The sequence below is a fragment of the Anopheles nili genome, chromosome 3 (assembly GCF_943737925.1).
Source record: "Anopheles nili chromosome 3, idAnoNiliSN_F5_01, whole genome shotgun sequence".
Lineage (NCBI taxonomy): Eukaryota > Metazoa > Arthropoda > Insecta > Diptera > Culicidae > Anopheles > Anopheles nili.
This window is the reverse complement of record NC_071292.1, coordinates 25,811,725-25,824,098: the sequence shown is the minus strand read 5'-3', so window position 1 is coordinate 25,824,098 and position 12,374 is coordinate 25,811,725. Positions and strand designations below refer to the sequence as shown.

Genomic DNA, 12,374 nt, shown 5'->3' with positions numbered 1-12,374 from the left:
TTTACGTTCGCATAAGCATTAATAATCCCCTTTCGTTATTATTAGTGGTTAACGCATATGACGCTGCACGCTAGAAAGTAGTTGATAGTTAGGTAGCAAAGAAATGGAATTCACAAAAAGCGGCCGCAGCACAGTAATTAAAGCAGTATCATTTCCGTTAGCTGCATCTTTTCGCAATTCGAATTCATGCCAACTATGGCTGTGACCGTACATATGTACAGTAACGTTCGCATAACTTTTTTTTTATAAATTAAATTTGGTACGGTTTATAGATTGGACAGAACAATATTGCATTATCAAAGGAAATCTGAACTAGACATATAACTATTGTTACACTGCACTACGCAATGCACTGTTCTTGTGCATTTTCGAGATAAGACAGACTACCATTATGCACGTTGATTGTAACGTACTTTCTAAGCGCACACACTGGCGAAGACTATTACAGGTATATGAAATCGCACTAAATTTAATTTTAATTTACTGTAGAGATGGAACTGTATAAGTGTAACAACACTGCTACGATTTTTCATCAAACAAAAATATTCTTCGCTATTGGAGAGGGTAAAAGCGAACGATTGATGATGCTGATATTTTCCGATTTTCCACACTTATCTCTCATTCCATGTTTGTTACTCGTCGTGGCAATCGTTTTTAAAGTAACATTCTAATCTTACATGAACATGCATATCCTTTCCTCTCACACACAAAAATACACATCCCCTTCTTTCCAATTCATTCAATCATCCTCTGGCCTCGCTGTTCCCAACACACACTGTTGTACTGTTGAATGTCAAAAGTTGCTCACGTCCCATGTCCTCTCTGTATGTATAACTGCTGATTGTGAACTAACGTTTGTATTATCTATTCTTGTTACTTCCATGCTGTCTATATCGCTCGATTGTTTACTCTGGATTTTGGGGGTTTGTGTGGATGGTTCCCCAACTACTATCGCATGGTTTGTTCGTGCCATCGTCATCATCACGCCACTAACCACTTTATGAATGCCACTAACACTACATCGCTAATACTAACGGCTTCAACTGATCCTTCGTGCGATCGGGTATCATTCTTCATCCGTAACACAAATTCGAATCATCCGCGCTGCATGTGATCTGGCCGATGCGTCACTTTTCTATCAGAATCACCGGAAAGCCTCGTGCGCTACCGACTGCTCTCGGAGCCGGAAATAGTCAATCTGCTCTCGTCGACCCCGTCCGGAGGCTCGGAAGTAAGCGAACACCGGGAGGAGCAACCGTTGCCAGGGCAGCATCCACCGCCGAACCGATGCTCCGGCAATTCGTTCGATGCCAGTTGTAGTTCCGCATCCGGATCACCCTCAGGTGTTGAGAACAACGGTTGCAGCACCGTATCTGGGACGTCTTCTACAAGCTCGTCCGGTGCGACGACCCAATCGCCTCCAGCACCTAGCGCCACTGGTGTGGCCGTGGAAACTATGAGCCGGAGCAACCGCCCATCTACTACGACCCAAGCGAACATGGTAGAGGTGTAGGACTTTTGCAGCATCCGGTGCAACCCACGACAAAAACTCAAGCAGGGCGCCAGCAAAATACTCAAATTGTAGGCCCTTGTTTGGTTTCTAAAAACCGGCACCAAATCAAGCATGACTGTGTACAAAACTGGTGTTACGCGTTTCTCCAGAGACTGTAGGAGTTGTTAAAGCCGTCCACCGGAAAGGGAACTGTTGATCCGGAGAAATGAAATTACAACGCGGATCGTGCAACGGTCAATCGAATTCAATTACGACTATCGTCGAAGGGCGGGTCATGAAGAAAATTGCGTCTTTACGGCGGGCGACTCCGTTCAAACAGTACCGTAACCTACGTTCGTTCCAACAACCGCATCCGTAATACGTAGCAGCAGTTTGCGCCAACTAATACTGGGAACAAGGTAGACACTAACTACTAACAATAGGAATGATAAACTCAAACTCATTGTAGAAATAAAGCTCTTTTTGATAGATGCTTTCTACGGCGGTTAAGGTAATAGAAGGAAAGCTGTTTGTATCCCGTATATCCCGAACCACTCCTTCGCTTCGCTTCGCGTATTTTTAACTTGTTTTTTTTTTTTCATTATCACCCTAACGGATTTGTTGTATTTGCGTAATCTTTTCGTTATCTGTTCGTTTGAGTGGCTTGTTGTTGGATTTTGCTGTGAAGTGTTATATTTCTGTTTATGTTGTTTTATACGTTTTCTTTTCATTATTCTACGTACTAGTTTTTCGTTTTTCACAATTCTTCGTTTTGATATTCTTTTTTATAAATCTTTTCTTTTGTTTTGTTTTTCTTTTGACACGTGCACTCATGTACGGCGATGCACCGTTCACAAACATTAACTTTACCCGTTACGTTATTGATATAAAAAAACCACTCCTTTACGTTCCTATTTTTCCAGGTGAGTCAACGCATCTTTGAAAGCGCACGCGCACCTCCTTTCGCTTTCCCTCCCCATAAAAGAGCCCCACCCACACACCACTTACTGCACAGCGTTTTGTATTTTTCTCTCTCACACGTAACATCATTTACTTGCTTATCGATAAGAGCCACCTCGCTAGTGCATCGCGAAAATGCACACAGAGCGTCCGAGAGTTTGTGCACACGTTGGTACCATTTTGGGGAACTCCATTGAAGAGCGCATGATCGTGAGCACCGTTGGGGTGCGGTGGTTGAATGTTGTGGAACTTATGTTGGAAGGGGGAGAATGGAGCGCTCTCTGTGACGATAGATAATGTAAAAAAAAAATACAACATATATGTAAATGTACTACTACCGTAGGCGTACCGGTTTTTGTGTGCACACTGTGTATAATCGTTTGTAAATGTAAATGTGTAGAGTGTAGTTTCCGTATCCTTACGTTTTTTTTGTAGACTTAGTTGAAGGCGCAATGGTGATAACAATAAGTCTCTCGAGTCGTGAGTAGACCTACTGCTGTGTTAAGCGTGCGGACCGGCACTTCCAAGCCGGTGCGGTGCTCAAAAACGGACGTATTTCGATGGCAACCCAACCCACAACTTGTGTCACTCGATCACGGTTGTTGCAGAGTTATGTTACATCGAGCGACCGTCTGTGCGATCCGAAATGCACCATCGCGATCAGGAGCCGATAAATGCCATCTGGAGGCTGTAAAGAAAGATAGATAGAGAGGCGAAGAGAGATAAAGTGAGAATGGTTTTTAAGCGGGCAAGTGAGAGCAGATAAACTTAAGGAAGAAACTTCACATCTTCGTCAAAGCGGCGAAACGCGACGGCCATATTGTTAGTAACGACGTGTAAGAGCGATTCCGTTTGCATGGATGCATGCGCACTCGGGGGTTGGTAGTTTTTCTTTAAAAAAAACAGAGCGACCGATCGCCGATCAAGGACATGCGCGCCACTTAAGCCCTAGGGCAAGGTTGAGGCAGGATACTATGCTAGCGAGGAGAACGCAGTGAGAAAGGAGAGCACACAACACAAAATTATATGGCTGTGGTACATAAGTTAAATTTTCCAGTTGTAAAAACATTTTGCTCCCAAGAACCCTCCCTACCTACGCTGTGCAGGTTGGACCGTAGGCAGAGGACATTCTGCTTAGTGCGTTTGTTTTTTATTACTCTACATCTGGAGGGTACTTTTGTAATCTAAATGTGTAGCGCCCACCCCACGTTGCGGATGTTGCAAATTTTGAAGCATTGGCACAATTTTAGCATCCCTGTTAGAGTACGAGATCTGTTTTGGACCATATAACGCCGCTGGTTTTAGTTGTTGCATGCCGCCCAAACGCGTTAGGATAGGTAAGGTAAGAAAGTTTTTTTTCTTTCGCCTCAACACTGTCGATGGGTTCCGTTACGTAGGATGTATTATTTTAATTCGTTTCCGTGTTCCTTTTTCATTTGTTTGTGCGCGCGGTATCGTTAAAAAGAAATCACAAGTTTTATCTTTTATGTATTGTGTAAGTCTTGCAGTACTTTTTAAACGTTGATTAGTGTTCCACAGGCGGCATAACAGTTCACAGGATCACTGCTGGGTGCAGAGCAATAGTAGCACAATTCGCTTTCGTTGTTTCCCTTTTGGATTCTGGTCGTGAGAACTTAATTTCTCGTCGAGAATAGCGTTTAGCTGGAGGAGCAACACAACAACCGATGATAGATTTATGCGTATGAACCGTACCCAGAATTAGTCATTCACGTCGCAAAAAAAGGACTCTTGTCCGTCGTTGTGCTATTGATTGTTACATAATCACCATCTCCGCTGCGCTGGTAAACCGAGCGGCGGATGGGGGATGGGTATTGATTTGTTTTTTTTTCCCCGGTCCTTAGACATCTGTGGACTTCCGGTGGATGCCGCGAAATAGTCAAACACAAGCCATCACGCACGAAACATCACATACGTTCTTCGCTTACGGGCGCAGAATACAAGTAGTAGTAGATATATAGTCACAAAATATCCTGACCTGAACCAAAAGCCTGTGTGGCGAATTCAGGTGTGTTTGATGTGTGTGTGTGTGTGTGTGTGTGTGTGCGAAAGCAAGGGGAAGTTGAAGAAAGAGAAACGTTTTAACATCTGGATTATGCAAGCGAGACACACCCACGCACACCTGCACTTGCAAGAGGTAGTCAGTAAAATAAAACACGCCCAAGCGAACGTGAAGAGAAACTATTGTACAAGTAAGCTAAGGACGATGCAACTTAAATGTAGTTCTTGCCTCCCGAATTCTGTCCTCATTCGGCCAGTGGCGATCGTTCGCGAGTATAGATGATCGCACGGCTGGCCTGAGAAGGCAGATTAATAGTAGAAAAGGCGTGCTCGTCGTAGAATTAGTAGAACACACACACATAAACTAAAACTCTAGAGTACAAACGAATATGTAAGATTAGATATAGCGCTATAGTGGGAAAACAGTAGTAGCAGGAAGAACAAAAGGACACATAAGCCCAGCATATATGTGTGAGATATGAAGGACGAATGAAGCTTGCCGATTCGGGAGCCGTGTGCAATCGAAATCGGATGAATGTGCGCGATGCAGCGTGCTGCTTTTAAGGAGTTGCACGGACCCGACAACAATGCGCACGTGTTCATTTGCGCGGAAAATAAAGCTCTCTTGTTTAGGCACGCGCGCAGTAGCTTAACAGCACACACACACGTACCGAAATAAATGGTTAGTAGGGAAGGGTACGGTCTTAAAGTAGGTGATACAGAATAACGAATTATTGCAGAGGCCGTTGTTACGTTATGATTTTGATGATCTCGTTACTATTTGTGTACACACTCGTTTATGAAAACCCGCGCGTGCATCTCGTCGGCATGCAAATCCATCCAACGCGCATCCGCCATAGCCTACTCATTTGCAAACTGTCACTCGCGATCATCTGGTTTGAGTGTGTAATAATGGAGTGCGCTCTTGCTTCGTATCAATCCGAACAAATGAGAGCAAGAAATAAGGGCGTCCTAAAACGAAATGTGAAAGGACATGATTGCAAAAGGCGATACTTAACTGATGTTGCTCTTCGTTAATTGATAAAATTAATAGCGTGCACCTTCAGTGTTGCTTGCAGGTTGCGAACGTCGTGTATAGGCTATCATGGATTAAGGCTAGCATTCTTGGCTAGTCCGTTTGGGTTGCGTTTTCATTAAAGATTTCCCCACCTATTTGTACAAAACCTCCTTAAAGCTAGGTCCCTCCTTCTCGGTCGAATCTCGAGTGGGAATTCAAAAAAAAAAGTAAATCAATCCTCTGGGGGCGCGATGGAATGGTTTTTTTTTTCGAAGAAAAGACACAATCGCGGATTATTTGATAAGGAGCATATATATTCTTCATATATTACACATGTATCATCAACGGCTTGTTTGAACGAGGGATTACATTCTTTCCAGCAACAACAAAAAAAACGCGAAGATAGATAGACGAGCGAGAGAGGCGTTGTGGCAGCCTCAAGGAGCGAAATTCTACAATTTTCAAGTGTAAATCCACACGCAAAGAAATATTCACTCACAAACCCTGTCGGTCGCCACACATTACTCGAAACAAGCGCGTACGTAGGGAAGGGAATTCAACATTTTAGGTACGGGGAAAAAAGCTTGGAAATAAATTACGTAGCGGAAATTAGAAGCGAAAAAAAAACACACCGGAACGCAAATGTTGAACATACATACATAATGATTAATATATATGCTTAGGAGGAGGTGGAAATGAAACTGAATGAAAGGTTGATTAAAAACTGCAAATGTGAAAAAAGTATTATTCGGTGCGTGTTTTGAGTTATCTTTATTTTTCTCCCGATGCAGCCCACGCGTAAGCGATGGCTGGGTTTATGAAAGTATCCGAAAGACTATGGATGTATAATAAAATAAAAGGTATTATAACGAATTGAATTATTTCTGAAAGAAACCCGCACCAGAAAGAATTATTTTTTAATTGAGAAATAAATTTTAATATTTTATGAAAACCACGTCCGCACCGCTAGGGGTTTTTGATGCACGCTGCGCGCCTGGTATTTTTCCCCTCCGATAAACAACTTCCCGTTCGAGTAACACACACAACGAAACCGACACGAAGTGTGGTGACGCCTTCGTGGCGCACGAAGCCGACGGCACCAGTTTGCGCGTGGCGAACAGCTGATCTCAGGGTACCTCCTTTTAGCATGCGCTCTCGGTAGAAATTGTGCACCGTGCCGTCCGCGTAGAAGACACAGTGACAGCACGCGGCTAACCCTTTGGCGGCACGGAACGCGTGCTGGCCACGGCAGCACGTGGGCAAAGGGTGTGTAGAAGAAGCATCCGCACGCGTTCGTGGACACCCCCGGTGAGGTAGAGAAGAGCTGGAAAGCCAACAACAACGATGATGCCCGGAGCTGTGTCGAACGCCCTCGACGGACGCGATTTTGCAGACCCGCCGGAGAGTTTTTGCTTCCCTCTATTTTACTAAGAGAGCATGCGTGCAGGAGGTAACACCATACGATACCAGTCGGCACCCTATACACAAGCCGGCACGCGGTTGCCATGGTTACCCGAACGCCGCTTTCGCATACACACGCACTTCGGGTGGTAACCGACGAGTTGCGCTTCGGGTGGTAACCGGCAGTGTTGCGCGTTCGTTCGGAACAAAATCCGAATCGATAAGATTAAAAAATTTACAAATAATCAATTAATTTGTTCATTTCGGCAAAAAACTTCTTTATTGGTGTACAAAACATGATGCATAAATTAATTAGAACCAATTTACAACGTCGTAGACATTTTACAAGCATGAAATGTGTCGAATTCTTTATTTCAACATGCGCGCTAAATAAAATATTCTACCATCGCACGCGCGTTACGCCGCTAGGGGATTTTGACCGTTCAACGCAGCTGGTATTGTTACCTTCTCGAACCGGTCGTGCTTCAACGCGGCGAACGAACTCGCTATCCCACTTACGTGTACCATCTCGTTCTCGCACGCGCGCACACGCCACCACTGTTTACAATTCCCAAACCGGTCGTGCTTCAACGCGACGAACGAACTCGCTATCCCACTTACGTGTACCATCTCGTTCTCGCAAGCGCGCACACGCGACCACTGTTTACAATTCCCATGCGCTCTTGGTGTGAATGTTGAAATTTTTCGTAAGAAATTTTCAATCGAACAAATTTCGTTCGTACGAAAACACTCCCATCAGCCAGCAGCGTACAGCGCGCCACACACCGTTTACGTCGTCATTGCCGTCGTACCACTTGGAAGGTTTTTCCATCGAAAACCACCGGCAACATCGTACCGCGTTGGTGGGCTGACCTGCTAGGGCCCTGCTGTCCTGGCAGGACCGGTTGTATTGGTTCAAAAATGTGCCCCGTTCGACGCAAACCCGCAGAACTCGTGCAACACGAACGAACGCCGGCCAACAATGTTCGATGCCGCCGCGTTTCGCCAGCGGTGGCGAAAGACGACGGGCAAGCGTGGACTTGCGCAAAAAGTTTTCTTTTTGTTGTGTTGCGTGGAAGAAAGCGACGCGTCAGCGGACCAGGCGTGCAGGATGAACGGAAGAAACGGTGCTGGCGCGTTGGGTGGGGGTTTTCTTTCCTCCACGTAGAGAGGGGAAAATCATCGGAAAATCGACGCCGTTGTGGCCACGTGAATTTCGTTCCTGGTGTTTGCTTCCTGAACTGCATCGCGTACTGTTTGGGATTGGCGACACGGTGGATTGGGTGTCGCATGCGTCGCAATAAGGCGGCTGATGGTCGTGGCAAACGAGATTCTCGTCCCGATGAAAATGGCTCTTTTTCAGTGAAGAAATTGGTGCAATGTTGATGATATGTCGCCCTGAAAATAGACGAGAGTGAAAAGAGATGTTTTACAAACAATACTATTTTCAATTCCAATTAGCCGCTTACGTACAGTTTAACATCATCGCGAATAAATCATCAAACCTTTTACACTTATTTCTCACTCTCGAAAAGCATAGCGTTTTAGCTGACGGTGTGATTCAGCCCGATGAATGGGTGAAGAACGAAAGGAAATGATTGTCACCGCTCTTTGCTTTACGCCCCCTTAATTGGCAAGAGTTGACGTGCTAATTGTTGCTCGCGCGGACTCGTCAAATGCTTTTAATTGCGGGTTAATTTTCCTTCACGGGGCATAAGTAGAACCGACGTACGGTTCGAGCGAACCATTAAGGCAAGTGTCGATCGCTGCGAAACCAGATAAAGGGACGCGTTTCATTTCTGCTTCGGTTCGGTTGCGATGATCTACACGGGATTGACTATTCCGGCGTGGCAATGGACGTGAAATCGCGGTGCTGGTGGGTAGCTGGCCTGCTGTGGGCCGTGGTTTTATTCTCGGCAATTCCCTTCGTCCAGGGTGCGGTAAGTGCGATGCGTTGAGTATGTTCCATGCGATCGCTTGAGGTCATTTTTTCCCTTTTTCCTGTTGGTTAGATGACTCGCGCACAGATGATCAACTCGATGGATATGATGCGGTCGGGGTGCGCGCCCAAGTTCAAGGTTACAACCGGTAAGCCTGGAAGGACGTTACTGCAAATAAAACGATAAATTTACGATTATGGTTCCTTCTTTCCACTTCGCTCCATCATTCCCAGAAATGTTGGACAATTTGCGGAAGGGCATTTTCGAGGAGGATCGCGAGCTCAAATGCTACACGGCGTGTATCGCGAAGATGATCGGGACGGTAAGTGAACCGAGAGAAGATAGTGTGATCAATAAAAACATTTAAACGATCCCTCCCATTGCATGCTGTTTCCACCCATAGTTGAATAAAAAAGGCGAGATCAACGTTCCAAAGATGCTCACCCAGATGGACGTTATGATGCCACCGGACATAAAGGAGAAAGCTAAAGAGGCGATTCAAGCCTGCCGCGATGTTCGTAAGTACGGGGAGCCGACCCACTGGGTAAAAGAGTTGGGTTGCCGAAACTATGCACTTACCCTAATTTAATCATTTCAGAGGCTCAATACAAGGACACGTGCGACAAAACGTTCTATTCCACGAAATGCCTCGCCGAGTACGATGGCGAGGTGTTTATGTTTCCTTAGGCGTATTTTCCGATCGCGTGAGCAGCACGCGCGATCAAGCAACGGGATAGCAGACAAAGCAGCAAGCAACAAGCAGAAAACAACAGCTAGCACACGGCGCTCAACTGCAGCAGCAGCAGCAGCATAGATTTAACGCAGCAACATAACAATGGTGGTGGAGTTGTGAGGTCACTAGAGTAAGATAGAAATAGAAAGAGTGTGAGAAATAAACGAAATGAAAACCCCACCCCGTATGGTGGAGGGGAAACCTACCAGTTGAGAAGAAAAGATGCTGCGTTGCCGATCCCACCCGAAAGAAGATGGTCCTCTTCTCCAAGGAACCCTTCTCACGTCATGGGTCGCTGTTCACGTTCATCTCGCGTGCTCATTGAACCGTGAAATTGAACGCACAACTCCGACGCCACGGCGTACGCTTACACGCGAGGCCAAGCGGTTGAAAGGGAATCCCGCATTCGAGCACCGTTTAATTAACGTCATTGGCGCATGCGCGTTACGCACCACCGCCCGCATGTGGTTCTTCGCGCCAGTTGCGCTGCATACGCGCGCTTTGTGTCTCGTTCATGCGCACCACTCTCCGTTCCGGGTGTTTCGCTTTGAGCCGGTCGGACAAACGGGTACCTCTGCGTGGCATGCGACCCGCTTACTTGATCCGAAGCTGGTACTAGATCCACGGCCAGTCAACGATCGCGTTCTGTCCGGGGTTCACGATCACCGTCCCGATCGTGCGCTCGGTCAGAGTTGGCTTTGCCCGGCGCTTGTTCGCTGGCGCGATCTCCTCATGAGATCTTTTATGACGCCGTGCATGTCTGCTCTTTATGGGATGGTTGCCTGTGATGTGGTTCACTGGTGTACTTGCTCATCTCATTTCACTACTTCCTCGTTTCATCTGAGGGTGATCGTTGGTGGGATGATCGCTCGATCAGGGAGAATAGTCGGTATTTAATAGTGCCACCGATCGTTGCATTTTGTGCGCGTATTTGATGTACGGGTTTGGATTTGTTACTAAAGTAAAAAAAAAGAATCAGCATGTTATTGGTAAAAATAAGAACATAGATACAAGTGAGGGTTTTAAGCAAAATAACTTGTGACAGAATCCTTCAGATAAACTAAACTAATAAAAATATATAGAAATGAAAAATTTTGCAATGTTACATATTGAAAAGCTACAATTTCACCTCTAATTGGTTTTTGCGAATTGTTAGAAAAATAATAGTGCCTTTTCATTTTCTTTTAGTTAGTGGTAACACAGGCCATCGGACCCATGCCAGCTGTGAGGAGAAGAACGACATAAAATCGAAAGTGACTCATGCCAAATCATGCGAAACGAAATGCGCTTCCTTCGTGTTGGTGCAGGTTGAACTTGACGCCTGCCTCACTATTGCCATGGTAACGTAAACGGGGAAAACATTACTACGAAGCATGGTTTTTTTTCTTCATCTACCATGAGGACGTGTAAGTAACCGCTTCGATTGCTAGAAAGTAGACTGCTTTTTTCCAAGTACGTGTGTCTGAAGTGCAGGTCTTTTTCGCGATATATTTTTAGTCATTTTCATTAACGCATAAAGAATGAGCTCCAACTACTACATCGGCCGAAACACCCCGGAGACGATGGTTGGTGGAATGAAGAAATGGGAAGAATTTGCACAGTCTGCCGGAAGAAACTCCCTGGAACCTTTCGGTGATGGTTTCAAAGTATCACCACGTCGCACCGCTACTCCGTATAATGGACCCGAACTGCACCCGGAAGCGGACGGTGAGGAAGATGATGAGTACACCGATGAGCAGCACTATTCAGAGTCGGAATTCTACACGGAACAAGAAGAAGACGAACCGGAATCGGATGAGGGCACGCGCAGGTACGAGGCTACCACTCCTCGAGAGCACGACCAACACCGGAAACAGATTAAGGTAACCGCAGGTCGACCGAAGGACTTTGAATCCGACAGCCATCTGCTGCACATCGATTTCATCTCCGACGAGCTGGAAAGATTTGAGTTGCCCGGACGCGGACCGAACCATAGTCAACGGCGACCGCACGGAAAGAAACTCCCGGCAACATCGCAGCAGCAACACAACATGTCATTCAGCCGCGACCGTGTGCGGGAAATTGAACGCAATAACCATATTCTGCTCCAACGTATCCTTTCCACGAAGCCAACGCTACGGACCCAGCCGAGCAAGCCAGCGAAAAGCAACGTGAGTAGGCGATGACCGAATTTAACAAAAAGGGGATATGTCTTACTACATCCTTTTACTTCGCAGAGCTCTTTGAATAATTCTCGCGTGACCAGTGGGGCCCTCAATCGACGAAAGCATCAACGAAAGATCGCCGGTGAAAATGAGGTAAGCGACCATGTGGACTTATGATGCCTTTGACTTCCGCTTATTGTACTGTTTCACTTGCGTATGTTTTAGATTTTGCTCCAAAAAATTACCTCCATTGCGGTGTCAAAGCGTGCATCCTGCTGAAGTGAGAAAGAAAAAGGTTCCATATGGAAGTTGCTGGAAATGCTGGCGTTCGTGTTCGCGTGTACATCACACAAAATTTGACAAATTTTACACCATGATTACGATGATTAGGACCGTGGAACGGGGTTATATTTTTTCCTGAAAGAAACACCGGAGTTAATATATTGTGTGAAAGATTTAATTATCTGAGAGTTTTGGTCTAACCGTAGATATAAATTTCATTCTAAAGATGACCCACATTCCTGTAGGAGCGATTCATAAGCTACGAGTTGAATTGTAGGAGAAGCGTGAAATGCCTGGGAAAAATAAAACAAGAATTGAAGACAGATTAAGACCGAATTCAAATGTACATACATCTCTCAAAAAAAAACATCGAAAATTCGCTCTT

The 12,374-nt window shown here is 45.6% G+C and overlaps 3 protein-coding genes across 3 annotated transcripts; all 3 read left to right on the top strand.

Annotated features, from left to right (window-relative positions):
* The first annotated feature begins 195 nt into the window (after positions 1-195).
* LOC128723950 (putative protein TPRXL) lies at positions 196-1,513 on the top strand. The gene is made up of 2 exons (XM_053817715.1): positions 196-220; positions 1,143-1,513. The coding sequence occupies exons 1-2, from the start codon at positions 196-198 to the stop codon at positions 1,511-1,513; spliced, it is 396 nt and encodes a 131-aa protein (XP_053673690.1).
* A 7,389-nt stretch (positions 1,514-8,902) lies between these two features.
* On the top strand, positions 8,903-9,517 carry LOC128727463 (general odorant-binding protein lush-like). Its single transcript, XM_053821378.1, has 4 exons — positions 8,903-8,978; positions 9,064-9,152; positions 9,234-9,348; positions 9,429-9,517. Exons 1-4 carry the CDS (start codon positions 8,903-8,905, stop codon positions 9,515-9,517), a joined length of 369 nt encoding a protein of 122 aa, XP_053677353.1.
* Positions 9,518-11,083: 1,566 nt separating this feature from the next.
* Positions 11,084-12,067, top strand: LOC128726768 (uncharacterized). The gene is made up of 4 exons (XM_053820593.1): positions 11,084-11,380; positions 11,426-11,713; positions 11,780-11,860; positions 11,933-12,067. The coding sequence occupies exons 1-4, from the start codon at positions 11,084-11,086 to the stop codon at positions 11,984-11,986; spliced, it is 720 nt and encodes a 239-aa protein (XP_053676568.1). The 3' UTR covers positions 11,987-12,067.
* The last annotated feature ends 307 nt before the right edge of the window (positions 12,068-12,374 follow it).